Source organism: Notolabrus celidotus, chromosome 17, assembly GCF_009762535.1.
Source record: "Notolabrus celidotus isolate fNotCel1 chromosome 17, fNotCel1.pri, whole genome shotgun sequence".
NCBI classification, from domain to species: domain Eukaryota; kingdom Metazoa; phylum Chordata; class Actinopteri; order Labriformes; family Labridae; genus Notolabrus; species Notolabrus celidotus.
Window position 1 is genome coordinate 23,574,887 of NC_048288.1, and position 21,842 is coordinate 23,596,728.

At 39.6% G+C, this 21,842-nt stretch overlaps 2 protein-coding genes and 1 long non-coding RNA gene across 6 annotated transcripts in view; 1 reads left to right on the forward strand and 2 right to left on the reverse strand.

The window, feature by feature from the left end:
- Positions 1–56: 56 nt before the first annotated feature.
- LOC117828893 lies at positions 57–1,504 on the forward strand. The gene is made up of 4 exons (XR_004634517.1): positions 57–223; positions 615–677; positions 1,157–1,231; positions 1,382–1,504. It is a non-coding gene; the product is annotated as an uncharacterized LOC117828893 (long non-coding RNA).
- A 2-nt stretch (positions 1,505–1,506) lies between these two features.
- Positions 1,507–6,978, reverse strand: cdv3 (carnitine deficiency-associated gene expressed in ventricle 3). Of its 2 annotated transcripts, none has more exons than XM_034706285.1 (5): positions 6,531–6,978; positions 5,773–5,849; positions 3,925–4,061; positions 3,570–3,732; positions 1,507–3,491 (listed from the first exon to the last, which is right to left on the reverse strand). In XM_034706285.1, the coding sequence occupies exons 1-5, from the start codon at positions 6,717–6,719 to the stop codon at positions 3,365–3,367; spliced, it is 693 nt and encodes a 230-aa protein (XP_034562176.1). In that variant the 5' UTR covers positions 6,720–6,978; the 3' UTR covers positions 1,507–3,364. The 2 variants fall into 2 exon arrangements, with proteins under 2 accessions (XP_034562176.1, XP_034562177.1); XM_034706286.1 differs by having other exon boundaries at positions 5,773–5,846; positions 6,531–6,976.
- Positions 6,979–9,842: 2,864 nt separating this feature from the next.
- Positions 9,843–21,842, reverse strand: part of tmem108 (transmembrane protein 108) — a 66,907-nt gene continuing 54,907 nt past the window's right edge. For all 3 annotated transcript variants that reach the window (XM_034705864.1, XM_034705865.1, XM_034705863.1), the window contains 3 exons: positions 17,445–18,698; positions 15,634–15,785; positions 9,843–12,704 (listed from right to left, as the gene is read on the reverse strand). In XM_034705864.1, the coding sequence (XP_034561755.1) occupies positions 12,588–12,704; positions 15,634–15,785; positions 17,445–18,698 (1,523 nt within the window). In that variant the 3' untranslated portion in view covers positions 9,843–12,587. The remainder of the gene's footprint in view (positions 12,705–15,633; positions 15,786–17,444; positions 18,699–21,842) is intronic.

A 21,842-nucleotide genomic window follows, 5' to 3' on the forward strand; every position in this document is an offset into this window, starting at 1 on the left:
GGAAGCTGTAGGTAAACAGACTTTTGTGTGTGCAAACAAATCTCCTGAGTTGGACTTTGATATTAAACCAGAACTGATCACTTTTTGTGGTAATGACGAGTAACAGACTCCGCCTCCTGACACTGACTCCATAAAGCTGCTGTGCTATCAGATCTGACTCTACTTCATTAAAATGAGAGGACTGATAGTGCTGTGTTTGGTGGGTCTCATCCTTGCTGCCTCGGTAAGACTGTGCATGATAAGTAGATTTTCACAGGTTTGGTAAAAAGGAAAGAACTTAAATAGATTTTTTTTTAAAAACTAACGCTCTGTAGGTTTTTTCTAATTTGATGTTGCAAAATGTATTCCTTTTTTAAAATGTTCTAATTTAGCAAAACTTGAATTTCTGCTGCTTGATTTGTTTTTCCTAGAGCTGAAGAGTAGTCCTCTTTAGCTTTTTATATTTATTTGGTAGACCTATTGCTTAACTTAGTTTGCAATATGTCAATGACCCTGCAGAAGCAGAGTAAACAAAGGCAGGGAGATTTTATGCAGACTCTAGATGTTGTTTTAGATTTGTTTGTTAACCTAATGCTTTAATTTAATTCAATAAGTGATATGTATTTCTATTTCAGTTGCCTAAAGGAGGCACAGCCACGCTTGAGCCGCAGAAAGATGAAAAACCAAAACCCCCTTGGGTAAGTGAAATAACTTGGCGACTGAATGGGACACTGTTATTCAGCAAAAAGTGATAAGCCAGGAAATTCAAATAGCATAACTGTGATGCAGTACTTGCTCTAAACTCAATTTTGCTTCAGAGAAATTGCAGGTTTGCATATTTCAACCTGTCATGATTTTCTGCTCCATTAAAGAGTCAAAGCACCAAGTATACTTTATTGAACTATGTAGTTTGGTAGAACTAATTGCCAACAGGTTTAATCTCAATCAACTAATGAATTAAAGGTATAATTTTGGTGTAAGGTTAGATGTTATCCTCTCTTTGATGTATTCAAATGGAAGCACTGTCCCTACAGCCTGTCTAAATCGAACTAAACTTAAAACATTAAGATTGATTTAAAAATTAAAACGTTTCTAAAAGACATTGAGTACTATGTTGGAATATTACAAACTTGGATGACAGTTTCTAATTTCTCATTCAACCTTTCCTCTCACTCAGAATCCAGGTGATTGGCATCCTTTTCAAAGTACAGGTGGTTTCAAACCTGGACCAACTGATGGAACTGTGACTGAGGTAGGAATCTACACACCCACAAACAATAAGCACCTTAAGAGACAAATATAAAGAAAGTGAAGCAGGAGAGTGAGAGCAATACTTTTAAATGTTTTATTTTTATTGTAGGCGGTGGATTGTAAATGTTGGTCTTCCTTATTTTTCTTCCAGGGAGATCAAAAATGACAGCAGACAGACAGACGAGCTGAGCAGATGTCAACATGTTGACAGAGATGACATTTCCATTTATCTGCTGGTGTTCCTGCCTCCTTCAAATAAACATGTCAAGTCTGTTGTGTGAGGAAAGATTTTTATTTGTTAATTTGCTTAGTATGAGGTCATTTGAAAAGTCTTTTCAAAAAGAGCTGCAACTTGCACAAATTCCTCCACGGTTTGTCAAAGTCAACACCTTTTTGGACAACATGAGACACATCGGGGAGCAGGTGAGGGATCATGAGAGGAGAGGCGGGTTGACATTAAGGTTGAAATCTCACTTTTCCACATCTACAGATTCAGACAAGACTTCAGTCACAAGGATCACTTTATTTTTTTATGTTAGGCTCTTCTTTTTTCATTACAAATATTATCTACGTCCACCAAAAGTGTCCTAACAGGGATCGACCCTCCCCGACTTCTTTGATGGAGAGGACAGACACACAAGAACATGATATCCAGTTATCTTCAGCTTTCTCAGCGTAACAATGCTTGTGGTTAAAACCCAACTGATTTTAACTGAGCGTTTCACTTGTATGTAGGTGGATCGGTTTGGTGACTGTCCCCGTTACTCTCTTGAAGTGCACAACCAGACCTGTTGTACACAGGTCTGACAGCGAGTCCACTCAGGGGTGGGAAAAACCTCAATAAAAGAAAGCTAAAACTGGGCTGTGAACTCAATGTGGCCAAACAACCTCGACAAATACGCCTCTAAATTGGTTTCCCGTCATTCTTCTTCATAATGTAACATCTGTGACCATCTGGTGTCAAACTACAGGAAACATTTGTTACCAAAAGAATACTTTTGGATCACAAACGTGCTTTAATATCTCCTTTTTGGTGTCAGAAAACAGGAAGACCAAAATAAAGTAAGGGCAGAAAAATATAAGAATGGATATGAGAGAAAAAGTTAGTAATTGTAATCATCAGGCAAACTTCAACAGCACTACATTCCTGAACAAAATAGGATTTTGTTTAAAAACGGGATTTTTTTCCATCAGAGTGGTGAGATCCAGACGGGCGGCGTCCTGTGAGACAACAAGCAAAGTTCTCTTCGGATGACAAAGCAGTTTCTCTCTATCAGTAAGGCCACTTTATATAGAAACTCTAAATGAGGACCACTACCTGTCGCTTCTCTTCCGTAGGTCTTTGCAGTGTGTCATCAAATATGATGGGAAAGAAACAAAGCTTCAAGTTTCTAAATCAAAGAGCCCGATGGCCAGCTTCTATGTGTGTGTGTGTGTGTGTATGTGTGTATGTGTGGGGGAAGCAGGGTTGGTGTTTCGCTTCTTTCACCACCATCACAAAAATAAAAAGCTCAGTCCTCATCATCATCCTCATCACCACCAGCTGTACTGCTGAGGTAGTATCCCCACTCCCGAAAGCCCCAACCGCAACTCAAAAAACCACCCCAAAATACCATGTGCGATTGGGTTAGAACGATCTTGCAAAAAAATAGATATTTTCACAGAAGTTTGTAAAATCATCTTGCCTAAAGTTATCTTCAATCCTCTGTGGCTTTGTCGAAGCAGGTTGAGGTCCGGTGAAAAGTTGCGCCACACAACTGCTGCTCTGAGTACAATCCACAAAGGACAACTACGTCGCCTTTTGTTGCTGCTGCAGTTTTATATGTTTGGGTGTTTGTTGCTAATTCCTTTTCAATTACTCCCTCTTTCAACAGCCCCTTCAGATGCAGTCCTTCAGTTTTGCCAACCAAATGCATGGAGAGAGTGTTGCTCATGTATTTAAAGGGGGTATCTGTGTGTGTGTGTGTGCTGCAGTGGTGTTGCTGTATGTATTTATTAAAATGTGGCTGTGTGTGTGTGTAAGTAGCCAGTGTGGTGATGTTGGCAGGACTGCAGTCAACAGCTGGATTCAGCTTCCTTCGAGGGGCTGGGCTGCACCGTGCTGAAGGGGCCAGGGGGACAGAGGGGAGCGGCTCTACTTGTCCCCCAGGATGGCGTACTGGTTGTCGAGCTGCAGCTGCTGCATAGAAGCGCCACCGGACTCCTCTCTGCCACGGTTCCTGTGTTTCACCACCTCGAAGGTCTTCTCCATTTCTCGGTCCCTGAAACACAGACATGTCTCACCTTAGTCAAGAAATCTTAGAAATGTACCACGTTTGAAAACTACTCTTGCTGCTTACTTGCGCGTTTCCACGTGCTTGGCTGTGGCCAGTAGAGAGGGAAACTGTGTGTCACTGAAGATCTCAGGAGGCCCCTGGGTTGGTGCGCGTTTGGAGGTGGTCAGTCGAGCCCCTGGAGGGCGATATACACCTGCAGGCTTCGACTCAGGCACCTCGACTTCCTCTGAAAAATAAAAAGGTGTCAAAAATAAAGTGATAACATTTAGAACTGCTTTTTAAAAGACCATTTTAATCGATGTGCACACAGGGGGGGAAAAAATCCATCCAGGGCCCTGCAACAGGGCCTCATAAACGCACACTCTCAAAGCCTGAGCTCATTTGCAGTGCCTGTCTCTGATGAGGTAAGTTTACTCACCCACGGGTGCAGCAACTGGGGCTGGAGCAGCACCAGACTTGTTCCAGGGACCAGAGAATTTGTCTCCGCTAACCAGAATGATTTCTCCATCCTCACCAACTTCCTCCTTCTCGTACTCATCGTCCTCTCTCTCGTCACTGCAGGGTGACATTTGATAAATCATTCGAGATATATTATGTCAAAGATGCTGAAAATAATCCAGTTTCAGTTCACATTAGTGCAAAATATGAGGAATTATGTGATGTCTTAATCACAGATTATCTTCAGTCAGGCTGTGCTCGAGATGACATCAAGCATATGTAAAGTTAATTAATGCAATTAGAATTGTGCTCTTTCTAAAATAACATTTCAGCAGTGACGTTTGAAGTAGGGGTGGGCGATATGCACATCTCCATATTCTTCTGTGGTGATGGTATTTATTGATATTACAGAATGAAAAGGAGTAAACTATGTTAAGCATCATTCCAGCTCGTTTTGTTCTCTCGTCATAGTCAGGAACAAACCTCAGCATAGAGAATGATTTTAAAGAAACTGTTGTGTTCACTGGAGTAGAATAGGAATTAAAATGAGCTAGTGATCATGTCTTTAAAGCACAGGGAGGGCCCTGTGTCAAGCTGTGAATTAACTGAATAGGTGAGTAGCCTGGACCTGAGCGATTACAAATACTCCTGCTTTCTCATTCACTGTTTCATGATTATAGTACCCCAGTATTTAAAATCACTAGTGATGGTTTTAAAACTAGCATACAGGGATCCTGTCATAAGGACCATGGTCCTCTACAGGCCCCAACTTAACTGTAGACAGAATACACATCAACATGGATATAGAGCAGGGGTGTCAAACATGCTGCCCCCGGGCTAAAAACTGGCCTGCCAGAGGTTCCAATCCGGCCCGTGGACGACTTCCCAAAGTGAAAAAATGACAGAGAAGACATTAACTTAAATTTTTCAATAAGAGTAACTAAAATTGGGGCGCTGATGGTCTAAGCGCCCCACATACAGAGGCTACAGTCCTTGTTGCAGGGGTCGCCGGTTCGATTCCCGACCGGTCGACCATTTCCTGCATGTCTTCCCCCACTCTCTACTCCCCACATTTCCTGTCTCTCTTCAGCTGTCCTATCAAATAAAGGCAAAAAGGCCCAAAATATAACTAAAAAAAAAGAAAAAAAGAGTAACTACTATTTCAGATTCGTCCTCTGGGGGTCACATACAATCATAGTGCTGACAGCACGCACCTGAATGGCGCTTTTTCCGGGACTTTTTCTCTTAAAGTGAGAAAATAGATGACTTGCTGTTTGCATAATCCGGTTGAGATTCATAAAGACTTTTCCGAGCACTATAAGATGATCCACTAACTACTAACACTAGCACTACACCCCTGCATACAACACTGTCCAGCAAGCAAACTGTTCATGCTGGAGCTGAGGGGTCCAAAATAATCAACTTTACCTTCTTCATTATTATAATCTCTGTTCTTTTACAGTAAACATTACACTCTGTGTCAGGTGAATGGGAAACCTGTGTGTTCAGTGTGTTTGCAGCAGGTTACAGGGCTAAAAGAGTAAAATATTCAGCCTCACTATGAGACTCATCATGGCAAAAATTACAACAGCTGTTTTTGTAGAAAGATAGTTCATGTAATGTGAACATTTTCAGAATGTACTTGTACTTTTTTGCACTGAAACAAAGGGAAACATTTAGAGTTGTCGTTATTTATAGATTATTATGTTATGATTTTGCTGGTCCGGCCCACTTCAGATCAGCTCAGGCTGTATGTGGCCCCTGAACTGAAATGAGTTTGACGCCCCTGCTTTATAGTCATTACTACAAAAATACATATTTGTCTCACCTTATTTGCAAAGCTTGAAGCCGGAGCCCACTGTAGTCCACTTCTCTCTGCTCAAACTCTTTCCATTCCTCATCCTCCTTGCCAAACAGAGAATCCTGTTAGTGGTTTCCCTTAATCTCTCAGTGATCATACATTTTTCTTATAAAACATAAACCAGGTCTTGATCAAAAAATGGCTTCAAAAACCAAAAACCATTTTGGGACAGCTTGTCCAAAAAGTTTAAGGGATTATTTAACTCAATCACGGACTAATTTAGCTTTAATTCACAATCTTATTTTCATTTAATTTTCAGCTAAAGACAGTCAGTCTCCTGGAAACGTGACAAATGGCGGCCCCGGCCTAGCTTGGGCAGCCACGATTCAAACAAATAAATGACAGCTTCGCCCAGCAGACACAAGGCCACTGTCACACTAATGTGTGTTATTAAGGCCCCAAACATTCACAACTCATTCATAATATGACGCAGTGTGAAAGCTAAAGGTTGCCACGACAGCTTAAAACGCCTGTTCAGAAAAAAAGTTGGCATCCTATAAAAATGAGAGCCATATGCTACGTTAGCTAGCAACCGGCGTTTTCATGGTTCGTGTCAAAATCTGAATATTCCTCCAGTTAGGTCGGGGAAATCTAAACTATGAGACCTGACAGCAGTGGAGCTAACATTACACGAGCAGGGGAAGCAGATCATGACGCGGACATACAATTTGACACGACACCGGTGGGTGAAAAAGTTCCCAGAGCTCGGTGCACCAGTCCGTTACCTTCTCGATCTGTGCGTCTTGATTGTCTTTATTCGACGATTTCTCCTTCTCCCTCTTCGTCTTCTTTATCAGAGCAGACGCAGGCGCCCCGCCCGAGGACTCTTTCCCCTTTCCTTTCTCTTTCTTCTTCTTTTTATCCCGCTTGGCAAAGAAATCGTCCAGACTCTTCTCTGGTGGTAGATCCGCCATTTTCAAAGAGCAACGTTAACTAGTTAGCTACTCGAGCAATGACAAATGTGAAAATCTGCTCTCGGGGGGAGAGAACAGCGGCTCAGGGAGTCAGGAGAGACGGAGTTCCTCCTCAATCCGACGGTTAAACTTCAGTTACAGGCTAATAAAAAAATGTCCTCCCTGGATCTTTGGCTGGAACGTTAGCTAGCCCTGTCAGCCATGCCATGCACGAGCTATTTGACAAATCTGTACCGTAACCCGGAAGTAGTCGGACCCTGAACCGGAAGTACTGCAGCTTTACACCAAAATAAAAGCTCGATGTGAAATTCTTTTATTTTTAGTTTGAATGTTTTTTATTGAGGTAGCAATAATATAACAATCAATGTTAAAGATATTTTCCTCCTTTTCAATTAAATGAAGAGAAACATAAACAACAAACAACAAACATACAAGTCAACATGTGAAGTGAGTAACACTAAAAGAAAAATAACCACAACAACATAGAGGAATCATAATACTCAAAACCACTCACTCCTCCCCACCTCCACAATACCCAGCCACCCTGTGAGGACTGTATGTCCTGCCACTCCAAAGGAGGCCATTAATGTTATGTCGAAATTAGTTTAGCCTGTTTTTTCGATACATTCAATATATTGAAGAAGGGGAACCCAAGTCTTGCCATATTGCCCATATTGTTTAGTTTTACCATTTCTTCTAACAATACATTAACAGGTGGAGCCTCTGCTTTCCTCCAAAACATCAAGATAAGTTTTTTAGCTATTATGAGTGACTTTTATCTAACTGGAGAGTCTGGTCAGAAATTCCAAATAGCACAAGAAGGGGTTCAGGTTTCAGAATTACATGCAACATGTCAGAAAGAGTATTAAATATACTAGACCAAAACAGAGTTAATTTTGAGCAGTCAAAAAAACTGTGAAGAAAGTTTGCTTCTCTGCTATGGCATTTGTCACAGAGTGGGGGTACATCTGGAGAAAATGTATGTAACTTTGTTTTAGTATAGTGAAGTCTGTGAACTATCTTAAATTGAATAAGGCGGTGTCTAGAGTTGGCAGAATGTTTATGCATGTTCTCTAGAGCTTTGTCCCAGATGTCAAATTCTTTTATTTAAAGCTGCTGTGAGGAACTTTTGCTTTGTATCGATTCTGGCGCGCCTTGTGCACAAAGTGATACCTCTTATCTCTTGTCCTGAACATGCAAAAGAAGTGTTTTCAACAAAAACCTAATCCTGTTGTCTTTTAACAGTCAACTTTACCAGGCAATGTGATTAGTTTCCATGAAAACAGTCAAATAAAGGCTGTTACTGAAGCGAGATGTCCATCATCTGGTCTGATACTTACCCCCTCAGGGCTGTTTCAGGCATTAAAAATGACAACAGAGAAGGTTTCAGTGTTGCTGCTGATGTACTTGTTTGCTATTGAAGGTCATAAAGAGGCATCAGTATCATTTTCAGTCTGTTTCTCAGCCAGTTCAAAACTCCTCACAGGGCCTTTACATTTTTAATTTTTTTTTATTTTTTTTTTTAAACGGCGACCCTTCGGTTCCCAAGCCAAGTCCCTATGGACTGAGCTAATACCATACACAAAAAACAGTTTAGAGGAAGAAAATTTATAAAAGGGTTGGATTACGAATAATACAAAAAAAGAACAATAATACTTTATTTATATAGCACTCATTTTTTGTTTCATTTCACTTTATTCATTTTTGACTGATTTTGCAGGTGTACATTGTCCAATACATTCTCAGTACAATTCATACAGTCATGTCATTGTAGTGATGACAATGCAAAGGTGCACAAAAAAACAATATAAGCCTACAAATGATCAGTTTTTATATCTCAGAAGTTACAGGTTTTCCAAGGTATACAAACTCATAATTGGAAATGTCCTCTACTTATTTTATCATAACTCTGGCTTAAAAGTCAGACTCTGGATAAACCATCTCTGACTTCATGTCATGATTGAGTGGCAACACTGTAAAACTAGCAAAGTTAATAGAACTCCTAAAGTTGTTGAAACTGACAAAATTGAAAATGTAAATGATATGAATTCATTTTCCTATGAAAAAACCCCAAAACATTTGTAAGTAGCCGATACTCAGTTATTTTAAGTGACACTCACTAATTTTTGCATACTAAAAAAAGTCATTATTAAGTGCATTTTGGGGGGTTTAATGGTACAAATAAAAATCAGGTTCTCTGAACTCAAATGGCTTTTTAAGCTTTCCAATATATATATCTATATTGTCTTCAAGTCACTCGTAACAGCATATAAACCTAATCATATCAAGTTTAATGAAACTGTACTCCTCTAAAGATTGATAAGACAAATCTATCATTTGTAATCCTGAATCATTTCCTCATTGCTGCCTTCTGTGTAAAATTGAAAGAGTCATAAATTCTGTATAATAAATCACCATCAAGCCATGTTTTATAACATAGATACTAGAAGTTCTGAAGTGTACTTTAATCCTTCAAACCAACAGGTTCAACTTTGGGTGTATTAGTAGAATTAAATGTACATATTTGTAGTTTTCAATTTAATATTTTACAGTAATCTGAGCAGAATTATTTTAGGATTTAGTATTTTAATGTGTCAGCTGTTTAATGAATTATAATCTTTATAACAAATTCAAAGAATTGTCATTAAGTTACAGTACAAGCACAAGAGCATGCGAGTGGAGTGGATGTATTTATGCAGTAACTTATAAAGGAAGCAGATAGAGGCTCTCTTTCCCTATATATAGATAATATATATATGATATTTAGAGTTCCAGATATAAATCAGTCCTTATACATCTTATTGTGACTGAACATTAAAACAGTGAGTAAATGAAACATTAAACTCCTGTTGTTCTTGCAGTTGTACTTGTATTTTGCTCTTATTAAGCCTCTCCTCGGCTGTAAAGCAGGCTTGTAAACAGATTATTGAGCTGACGTCATATTCCCAGAGCTGCGGGTCACTTGACCAGAAGCAGCACTGGTGCACAAAGAGAAAGTTCCAGCTCACATCATCAATGGATGTGCTGTGGTCTGCGAGACTATTAACCCTTCTTTGTTATACAGTATGTAATATCGAACTCACACATGTAGTACATTCGCTCCAAATCAGGCAAACACATGGGTCAGCATGTTTTTTCTTTGTTTTATTGCTCAGCAGTAAAAAGTACAGTGTATACTACAGTACAAAAAAATACATAATGTTGAACACTGCTCCACCGTGCCACTGAACGTTTTGTAAAATATCCACTTTTGAGCGTGCACAACAAGAAGCCCGACTGAGAGCATCCAACGCAGGAAATATCAATATGTTTAACCGTGTTATCCAACATCACCGCTTCAATCAGCAGCTTCAGAACAACATCTCACAATGCAGAAAATCTTCAGCGACGACAGAGGCAGGCAGCATCGATTATTGAATAAAACTGCACCGATGCAACGTAAAACAGATGAAAGAAGGACCACAGGTTCAGTAATTGAAGTATCCAAACACGCTTTTTTGATTGAACTGCCTCTGTATGTGCTCACAGTAAATATTCAGCATACACTATGTATCTCTGGTCATGATTTTTTGACAGCCTCTAACATGTTTTTTGTCGTCTGGCGAAGAACTCAGTCATTCAACATTTTAACAAACACAGTTTTGCATTGATGGACAAACACAGTTTTAATGGAGGGAGACATTAACAGTAGCAGGGTTGGTCTAACTGTTTCCTACAGCACTGAGAAAATATTTTCCTCTCCACTGGACACACAAGAGACAAACAATCACACACACACACACAGAGGCGCACACACAAACAGAGAAACAGATCAAACTGAGCTGAAAGTGACACAAAATCTTGTTTGACTTAAAGTAACAGTGATATTTGGTTAAGGGGGCGCACACAACCACACTTTACTGCACAAACAGGGCATCCACACACACAAACACACACACACACACACTGATATAAAGGGCCAACATAAGGACTAAGACATCTATGTGGTCCCTCTGAAGAGAAGCTGGTGACACATAAGGGGGAAAGCCTTTTTAGGTCAGTCATATCTACAGAATGTAGACCTGATATCACAAAATACTCTGCTCAAATTAACCATTAAAATCTGGGCCCATATTTATCAAGCTGCTTCCTTCACATCCACAAGCAGATTAAAACCACTTGGGTAATTTCTTGCAACTTGAAGGTGTTGACAAATACACAGGAGCTCTATCATATATTTAGAAATAGGAAAATAAAGTGGTATTGGTGAAGTTTGCACTCCATGTATCTTTTTTTGTCTGCAATTGTCAGAGTGGAAATAATATCAGTAATCTATTAATTCCACAGAAGAAGGAGAGCTTCTTCCCTGTTCTAGATTGCAGTGCATATTGCAGCTTAGATTTTACGTCTATTTAATTTTGTTCGCTTTTAATCAATCCACATTATGGATGTGGCTTCTATGTTAATTTAATACTTATACATGGAATCTTTTAAAAAGGTTTACTAATCCATTAACTCTTTAGAGGGCAGCAGATAAAAGTTGCAAACAGATCATTGACATATCATCACCTCTTTTTCAGTGTGTGTCGATAGAGAAATTAGCTACTCAGACCAACACAGTCTTTTGAACCAGGCTGTAAACATTTTTATTTTTGATGTAAAGATCGTCTTTTTTGAATGGGTGTGTATGTGGTTTCTGGTGCTACTGCAGCCAGCCTAAAGTGGACAGTTGAGGAACTGCAGTTTTTAGCAATTCCAAACTGCCGTCATATTTGAAGACCACAGGTCACTGCTTGGATAGAACACAGATTGAATAGTAGGGCTAGCATAATGTTCTTGAAAATCTGCGGTATGTGTATTGCTTCAGCCTGGTTTATACTCCTGCGTTAAATCGACAGTGTAGCCTGTGCACGTAGGGATGCGTAACCCTCATATCTACGCAGAGGCCTACGCAGGGAGCTGACGCGCACTTCCTCCAAAATATAACTATGCGCCAAATCGACGCTGACCGCAAGCCCTGTGATTGGTCCATTGACGGCACTGTATTTCCTGCATTTACAGAACATCGGCCGTGTATTTCATCTCCTCTCTGTTCTTCCCTGTAATCATTGCTGTATGATAAACAGCAACATGCATCAGCTCTAAATGAACATAATACGTTCTGAATCGCTGTGAAAAAGTAAACAGAAAAGGTGGCAGGGCCGGAAACAGGCGACCCAACTCTCAAAGAGACCCCACTGCCCTCAAGTGTTTCAGCGGAGTATTGCTGCTCCACACAGACACATCAACGCACAAGTATGTGGTACTCATTTCTGCTACGTAGGGTCGACGTAGAGCTTTAAACCAGCCTTTAGTCTGATAAATACAGGCCCTAGATTGAACAATGTGAATATACTTCTGCAACAAATCTCTGTTTCCCCCTAAGTTCATAGGTGCTATATTCAAGTTCAACAGGCTATAAGTATTTTGGGATCAGTTTGAAAGGAAAAACAACTTAACAAAGTACAGCTTTAATGTTCTCATAGCATGTTTCTCTCTCTAAAGCAGATTTCATGTGGCGACACTCACAGTGCACTCACCGTCAAGCCTACTGTAATGAAACAAAACCACATATAATCTGTATTTTATAAAGACAATAAAAACCTTTATCACAATTAAGCCTTTTGTAGAAAATGTACATCAGAAAAATATGCGGGTGCATTCTCATAGTAAATATTGTCTGTTTACATCGCTCTTCTTTCTGGTTGCTCTTTGTGTTTTTGTTTTTTTGTCATATACAGTATAAAGTCAAAGTCTCTGAATATTTACCACATATATAAAATAGACAACAACAGCAGGGGGAGTAGAAGAGGGGGAGTCCGACAGTGTCCCCCTCTCTCTTTTCAGTCTCTAGATGGCAGAAGCTTTGTCTCTGTTGATGAAGAGGGTCTCCTGGCAGAAAGGGTTAACCAGGACCATGCTGCTGCCGCTGTAGTCTCCATTAGGTGGGAGACAGGTGTCGTGCTCCTGTGAACAAACACATGAAGAGATTTAGGACATGAAGATGTGTTAAAGAATAGCTGTGAATCATGATTAGTGCTCTAGGGCTCCCTATTAGTGCGCACACTGCAGTCTACTGTATCTAAGTCACTCTACAGGCAGTGAGCGGAGTCAGAGCGTCTAAGAACAGAATAAAATATGGGTTTCGATGTGAGAACCCTGGGGCTTTTAAGGAGATGGAGAACAAAGATATCTGACAAAGCTTGATGAACAGAGATACAGAGGGAGGCAGAGGGGAAGATGTAAAAGCTTCACGAGCAGATAGAAATAAAGAGAGGGATGACTCAGAAGAAACAACAGAGGGACTTAATGTAAGGGGGAGGAGGGAGGGGAGGGAGGGGTTGATGTGGAAATGGTTGCTGATGGTGAGTCAGCAGTAATAAGGTAGTGCCGGAGGAGGGGGAGGGAGGGGGAGGAGGAGGGAGGTGTGAGAAACAAAATGATCTCTTTACAGCAGGAATCAGGCCAATTTTATCGGCAGGATCCAAAACCGAACTACAGCTGTAATTTATGATAATTTCTCCCACAGCACTGTCATTCAGCTGAAACACAGGGGAAGCTACAAGGCTGCTGCACTACAGGTACAGGTAAATCAGGGGGGAATCAACACCTGGGTGTCACCAGGGGCATCCCACACATGTTCCAACCTCAGCTTCCCTCTCCTGACGCCCTCAACAGGCAGCAAAGGGACGCAATATGAAGCAAAAAAGAATTTAAAAGAAAGGAGATGCAAAGTGAAATGGTGAAGAGAAGACAATAAAATGTAGACTGAAACAGCAATGATCACTCATGACTATGTATCACATTAGTGTCGTGTGATGCCATGTCCACTAGATGGTGCTGTAATGCATTATAAAGTCAGATTCTGCACAATCTGATGCACTTAATCCATGTTTTTGTCATTGTGACAGAAAACAAATATAATTTGAGATTTGGCAGAAATGTGAGAGGAGGCAAAGAAAATTAGGGAGCAGAATTCCAGCTCTTAGGCAGCATTTTCATTTTCAATGACAAAACAGTCAATTAGGAGCATCTGTCAGCAAACATGAGAGAAAAAAGCATCTAAAGGAGGCTAAATTATAACCTGACTATCAAATATTTTTAAGGGGACAGAGTCTTAAGAACACACAAAAAACAAAGATAAATCAACAACTATATGGAAGCATTCAAGTCAAAACGTCTGCTGTAGAGTTTCTGAAAGATTTCACTCACCTACCAAACCCTTTACAATTTGATGTATGTTTTTTTTTAAATCAAGATAATTAGAATCAATCTGTGAATCAATCTATACTGTGATATTTTAAAGCCCAGTCTATGCAGCTTGTTGTAGAAGCCTGGCGGAAAAAGGGAAGCCTGTATATATGTAGATAAGTACAACTAGAATATGACTCTGAAATTGTTCTTAAACTAACTCTTACAACATAAAGAGATGAATTTGAGAATAATTAATAGTTTAGCCATATGATCCTCAAAGCTCATGTGAGGAGTTTTTAACTGGTTATGAAACATAATGAAAATAACAGTGAAGTCTCTTTATGACCCAAAAGAAGAAATTAGAACAAAAGCAAAAAATATTGATAACTTCTATTTAGTATTTTTTAATGCCGCTGGAGGTGGTAGGCAGCATTTTACAGCAAGGTGAAGAAAACCTCTTTTTTCCATTGAAAATGCTCATGATGATTGAAACATATGACTGTATAATATTCATGTCAAGTGCAATACTGGGAACTGTGGAAACTTTCATATAATGTGCAACATCTTAATCAAAATACCTATTATCTCTGCCTGACTGTATATATTTGACATTTGTTTTATATTATTACTATTTTTAAATTGTCTTTTATACATATTTTCTACCTGTTTTTATTTTATTTGTATTTATAACATGCACCTTCAGGAGCAGTGCTTCTAATTTCATTGTACACCTGACAATGAAAAATAAAGGCTATTCTATTCTATTCTGTTGCAAGAAAACATGACTTGCACAGGTACAGGACAAGACCAGCAGGATACAAGTCCACAGGGGGGCGCCAAAATCATCATAATAATAAAGTTCCACACAGCAGCTTTAACAAGGGATTTGAAATGCCAAAGTATATCTTTATAGCTACAGAAGACTAACAAGAAAACATCTAAATATCTATTTACTAGATGTGAAAAATAAAACTACTTTCAGAAATCTTGATAGATTACTTGGATACTCGTTTAATTTGATACAAGAAGTGTTTTTGTAATACTGAGACCAGCATCAGAACTCCCTCATATCCTGATGGAAATAGGCTAAACAATCTGATACTGGAAATTATGCCATCTAATAATCCAATTGGATGCCATAATCTACTTGTTTATTTTTGCCCCAAACAGCAGTCTTCATGTCAGTAGTGTAAATTATGGATGCCACAAGAAACCACTGTTATAGAGTCGCAAATAAACAGTGGTTTCAACTCATTTATCACATGTTGATGACAAAGTTCAGCAGTTTAGAGCTAGAAGGAAGAATTTTGTTAGTCAAAGCTAGCAAAATATATGTCAGAAATTTGTGTTTACCCACAAATAATATGCATATTTTATTGGCTGTTATATTAGCAGTGGCTATTAAGTACAGGTAACTAACTACTCTATCTGTATCTAGAAAAAAGGATTGTATCTGTGTGTCTATTGCCCAAATAGAATCTCTGTACATTGAAGTGCTCCAGTGTTAGGCTCAAGTGCACTTCAGCTGGTCTCGAACAGCTGAAAGTGGAGATTGGACATGGATCGTACTGTAGTTCCCACACTCATTACACTTTTCCTCCTGACTGGCTGTGAAACATCTCAAAAAATGTCCCTCCACCTCTGTGTGCAGAGCTGTGCATTAACAGAGTCAACGTGTCAGTAGTGTGTCAGTAGTTTGTACCTCGCTCTCCAGAGTGTGTATCTCTCTGGGCAGCTCCACAGCATGCCTGCTGAAGTAATCCATGGTGATGGCGTTGTTCCAGTAGCTGAGGTTGTTCTCTTGATTTGACGACTTCTTCTTCCTTCTCATGCAGCACACGGTCAACAGCACAGCTAGATACAGAGAAGGAAAATATGGGTCAGCACAGAAGCTGAAGGAGCTACTGCTTCAGATAACACCCCTGAAAGCACCCACACCAGGTGCTCAGGTAGAAAGTGTCAAGTTTTAAGACAACATGCCACTGCTGGAGGAAATTGAGGTTGAAAGTATACACTGCTCGAAACAGCTGCTAGCAGTAGGACTTGTAATGACTTTGAGCGCTCTAAAGAAACAGAGCTGTCTCTCAGAAACAAACTTTCAAAAATGATACAAGACAGTTATGTTTTATATATATTTCTCCATCTCCAACAGACCAAAACATAAAAACAAGTTTTGCCTTAGGAGCATCTCTACTAGTCGATGAAAGACACCCTCTATCCCCTCGCTATCATTATGCCACTGCTCTCTCTTCAACTTCATGCAACGGGACCTAGCCTGCTGTCAAAATACATCTTCTTAAAACTAAGCAAACGGTAACAAGATAAATTCCTTAAAGGAACAGTCCCAGTTTTTTGTGAGCGTGACTGAAGTTTCCTTGAAGACAAAGTTTAAAAATTTGAGAAATTATATTCTTTCTTTATGGAAGATTGTAAGACCACTAATACTGCATTGACAGCTAATTAGCTTAACTTTTAGCTTAAAAAATACTGACAAAAATTGTTGGAAACAAAATCCCCAAACCAGCTCTTTGGAGTTATTAAAATCTGACTTATTACCAATTTGTTACCAGAGCCAAGCTGTTTTTTCCCTCCATTTCCAATCTTAAAGATACGGTAAGCTACCATGCTGTTGGTAGCTCCTCCTACATTCTTAAACATAAAGCAGGGAAGGGATGGAAGTTCAATTAAAGTTTTCTATTTTAGGTGAAACTTAGTTTTCTTTAAAGAAAGACTCTCTCTTTGAAGCTCCTGCTACATGACTACCACTATCAGCCAAAGCACCGACCTCAGCATGAAACCTACATTTTAGGGGAAGACAAAGGTATCAAAAATAACTGTCCACATCTTTAAGAACTCAATACTGCCTCTTTTGGGACTAATATTATGTTAGCAGCACAGCTAAGCTAAGATTGGCTAACCTGCTGCTGGCTGGTTTCCTTAAAATAGCTTTTTTTTTAAAAATGTAAAACATTTGAAAAATCACACATATTTAAATTATAACTTAATAAGTGTGACAAATAACAAATGACAAAATAACTCTTTGACCTAGCATTACATTTTCTTGGAAAAATGTCTTGTTTAACATTTTAGAAATGCATTTATCTTCACCTGCGAGTCACAAGACTAAATTAATGATAATTTGAAGATAGCTTCAGCGAGAAGATTAGCTTAGCTGAGTATAGCATAAAAACAAGAAATTAGGTTAAAAAAAGGTATCACCTTAAAAGCCCACCAAAAGATCTCACTTGAACCAATGTGTTTATTTCTTACACACAGTCAGACAAAGCCTTGTGTGCTCTTTCCAAAATGTTCCCTAGCATGTTGCTGGCTGTAGCTTGACTTGACTATTAAGAAATGTTAAGGGCTGTATCAATTTTCTTCAGTAACATTTGTTAATACTGCAAGTTTTTTTTTGCAGAATATTTCTTTTAATGAAATGAAAGCAACTCTTATACAAAAATATGGAAATGCCAAGGAAATTCAGTCATCCACCTTTTTTAAACTGATACTTACAACACGAGGACACAGGCACACTGATAGCCAGCACAATCCACACAATATCCATCCTGCTCAGGCAGATGGTTAGGCGGGATGGCGGGGAATCCACAGTGGGGTCTGAGCTGTTGGCAGGTATCCAGGGGTCCTGTGTAGTGGCAGGAACCTGCCTGTTTAAAAAGTTCCCATTGGCTGTGGAGGGCTCTGAGCTGTTCCCATGAGAGGGCGCATCCTTAACTGAGCTGTCATTGGAGAGCAGCCCTCCATAAGCAGTTACATTCCCCAACCAGTGTCCCAGAGGGGCATTGTCTGTGCCGTTACCGAGAACAACCTGACCCTCCTCTGTAGTGGTGGTCTTGTTGGGTGAAGTGTGGTTGTTTGGGATGGATGTTAGATTCTTGATGCTGAGATCCAGTGTGGGAGGGGACGTGGTTGAAGCTAGATTCTTAGGTGGGCTCTGGACTGGAGTGACCGTCCCGTTCTTGGGCTCCACCACCAGCTCGTCAGTAGGGGGTTCAGTCTCTGCATGCACTTCCCTCAGGGTGATGGCATGGTGTGCAGAGCCCCAAGTGTGCTCCCTGAGTTTTGGGCGTAGTACAGGCCCTTCATCCATTAATTTAGAGGGAAGGGTGGTCAAGGAGGACCACTTCAGATCTTGAACATACTGATGATCGGTTTTGGTATGTTCATCCATGCTAAGCTTCTGGGGGTCTACACTGAGTGTGTCTCCTCTGTCTAAACCAGAGCTGGACATTAGAGGCAGGGGGTTGGGGGCCCCTATAGCAGTAGACTCCTCATCTGAATTTGGGACTGCTGTGCTGGCCTGGTTAGTGCTGACAGTGGCTGGCTTCTGGACTTGAAGGACTCCAACCAATTTGTGCATTTTGCTTCTTTTCACAGTATATCCAAGCTCCAAGGGATGATCCACATGACTTTCCGTGCTCACAGTGTTTGGGGTGACTGTATTTGATTCACCAATGGATGGGTCATCATGAGCCAGACTGGAACTTTGTGTTGTGTGAAGCAAGGCCAAAGGGTGGAGTTTGGGGGCAGGAGGGAGGTTTACTCTTGATGGTTGAGTGCCTCTTTTGGATGTCCATTCCCCGCTACTAGAGCCCTCCTGAAACCAGTCTAAGGAGCCAGGTTTTGGGGTAGACATGGGGCTGCTGTAGGTGACTGCCATGGAGACAGAGTCCTGGGATGTCTGGATGAGGTACAGCTCCTGTGCTGATGACACCAGTCCTACTGGCAGTGCTAGGAATGCTAGAACACCTGCAGAGAAAGAGACAGAAATCTGATGATTAGCTCATAATAAAACAGAAAATCCTTTCTTATCCTATTATATCCTATTTTCAGCTTGTCTGTCAGCCTTTACATCATTTCTGTCAGGGTTCTTGCTACTCATAGCTCGAAGAGAGTTCATACCCTGGAGCTGAATCTGATGTGCAGGCTTGTCTTGCATTCATTATGCTCTTCAGCCTTTAATCTACTGAACCGCTGTGTTTGTCACTCTCCTAGCTTAACTTGGTGAGGGCTTTATTAACTGCATTATTCACTCTCTCAGTATCTCTGTGTATGCCGGTGCATGTGTGCAGCAGCAATCAGGACTTATGGAAATAACTGTTTTTGGATGCAGAATTTACTGCTTTGTTACTCAGTAGAAATGATTACCAACAAGTTACTTGTTTATTCCTTTCTCTTAATAATGCTGAAAAAGATCATTTAGTGCAGGGGTCCCCAAATTTTTAAGCCCGCGACGCCCAAAATATAGGTGCTAAAGACTCGCAACCCCTACTGTCCCTCAAAGTGATTTAATGTGGCTTCATTTAGCTGGTCTGCAGAAAATTAGCCTACCTATATGAGCATGTGTCTGTGTTTCCTGTGCCATTATGAATTAACCCACTGCTACTGATGCTTTTGATAATTAACTGTTCACTGACCCTAAACTTAATAGTCATCTGGCAAAAAGAAAGACAGAAAACTATTCTATTTTCAATGTGTTATTACAACTTTAGCTACTATTTTGTCAATACTTTTCACTTTAATGGGTAAAATGTACTAATTTAAATAATTAAAAAAACCCAAAACATTCTGGAAGACATCTCACGACCGCCCATTTGTGTCTGCCCGAGGGGGTCCCGACCCACACTTTGGGAACCCCTACTCTAAGAAATGTATGGCTAGTTGGTGAGCATATTTTTTTGTTTTATTTAGATTAAGTCTCTAGTCCCTCTATCTTGCTCAGATGTCACTTGTTAAGTAACTGTATCTTAAATCAAGTGGGATAAGACATTTTGACTTAAAATGAGACAATTTCACTTGGTAAGATTTTGAGTTTTTGCAAAGAGACAACTCCTTCTTTAAATATCACTTTTTAATACCTTTTTAAAAAAATGAACACTTAAAAGAAAAGGCAGCTTCAGCTTGATTCCAGTATTTTTTTTAACATCTTCACTGAGGAACACTCAAAACAAACAATAAACCATTCGTTCCTTTATTATTTCAAGACAAAAGCTCTTATATTTCTTTTCTAAAAATTGGAAGTATAAATATTGTTGGAACCCCTGCTTTAGTGAATCTAGTTTAGTCTTAAACATCTGAAATCCTTAGTGCTACATAAAACCTTCTGAAAACATATTATTACAGCTGTAGCATCAAAATAGCCCACTTTACATGCCACATCAGAGAGCCTGACAGATCCACTTTCTGGAGATCAGTCCCTTAAGGAGGCTGTGTAGTGACAAGTCATTAGCAGCTGCCTGTAGGGAATGTTGGTCCTATTATGTTATCGGGACAGCAAGACACTCATAGAGGATGGAACGTGCAGAGGCTTATTAATTTCCCCTTTGCTTCCTCCCCTCCATCCCATATTGACAGTTTTAAACACTGCTAATGAGATACATTAATGGAGCTCCCATCGGGCTTGTTCTAAGCATACAACTGAGAACAGAACATGCTAAGCTAACATATTCTCAACTCAAGTCTACATTAAGGTATGATGCATGATTTGTCACATGATACAGAGTAGAAATGCATAAAATGCACAGGATCCACGGTTATTTTGACTATTTTGATGCATGGTTTTAATTATTCCACTAAAAAGATACTAGTTAACTGCTCAGGGGATAAGCCGGACAATGTTTTTTTTTTTCTTGTTTTGCAAACTCATGGAAGACCTTAACCAACAATGTGTCATTGCAGCTTCTCAAACCTGTCTGTAGCACTCAGCCCCAAGGATTTTCATTTCTCCTGAAGATGTGATTTAAAAAGGCTCAGTAATTTTCTTTAACAGCTACGGAAGAAATAGTGAACTTAATGGATCTATTTTTCAGCAGTGGAATCACACATGCGGGGTTTACTGCTTATTGTTAATGGCTACAGGACTGTGGTGCATGTGGGAGATACTAAAATTAAACTACAGTGTGTGATCAGGGTATGGGCTAGGATTAAACAAGATATGGATAGGATACAATATGCAAGATAGGATACTGACTATACAATACAAAAGGTTACTATAAAAAAAAAATACAATACTAAAGGATACAATACCATACAAAAGGATACAATACCATACAAAGGGGTATGATATAATAGAATATGATATCACGTGGACCAATACTATAAAAAACAATATATAACGGTAATATATGAAATTATACGATGCAAGTCAAAGCCATATGATAGAGTATGATACGATGTGATGCGATGCTAACAATAAGATACAGTATAATATGATGTTGTCCAACAGGTACAACACAATATTTCATGGTACAATACGATACGATAGGTTGCAATATAATTGAATACCATACCATACCATACCATACATACCATACCATACCATACATACCATACCATACCATACATACCATACCATACCATACATACCATACCATACCATACATACCATACCATACCATACATACATACCATACCATACCATACCATACCATACCATACCATACATACCATACCATACCATACCATACATACCATACCATACCATACCATACCATACCATACCATACCATACCATACCATACATACTATACCATACCATACCATACCATACCATACCATACCATACCATACATACCATACCATACATACCATACCATACATACCATACCATACCATACCATACCATACCATACCATACCATACATACTATACCATACCATACCATACCATACCATACCATACCATACCATACATACTATACCATACCATACCATACATACTATACCATACCATACCATACATACTATACTATACTATACCATACCATACCATACATACTATACCATACCATACCATACATACCATACCATACCATACCATACATACCATACCATACATACATACTATACTATACCATACATACATACTATACCATACCATACCATACATACTATA

Bases quoted from the DNA above. Each gene is read 5' to 3' on its own strand.
- cdv3 (XM_034706285.1), bottom strand. From the start codon at position 6,719: ATGGCGGATCTACCACCAGAGAAGAGTCTGGACGATTTCTTTGCCAAG. The intron at 3,733-3,924 runs GTGAGTAAACTT...TTTATTTTTCAG, and splicing joins CCCAGTTGCTGCACCCGTGG to AGGAAGTCGAGGTGCCTGAG. The intron at 3,492-3,569 runs GTAAGCAGCAAG...TCTGTGTTTCAG, and splicing joins AAGCACGTGGAAACGCGCAA to GGACCGAGAAATGGAGAAGA.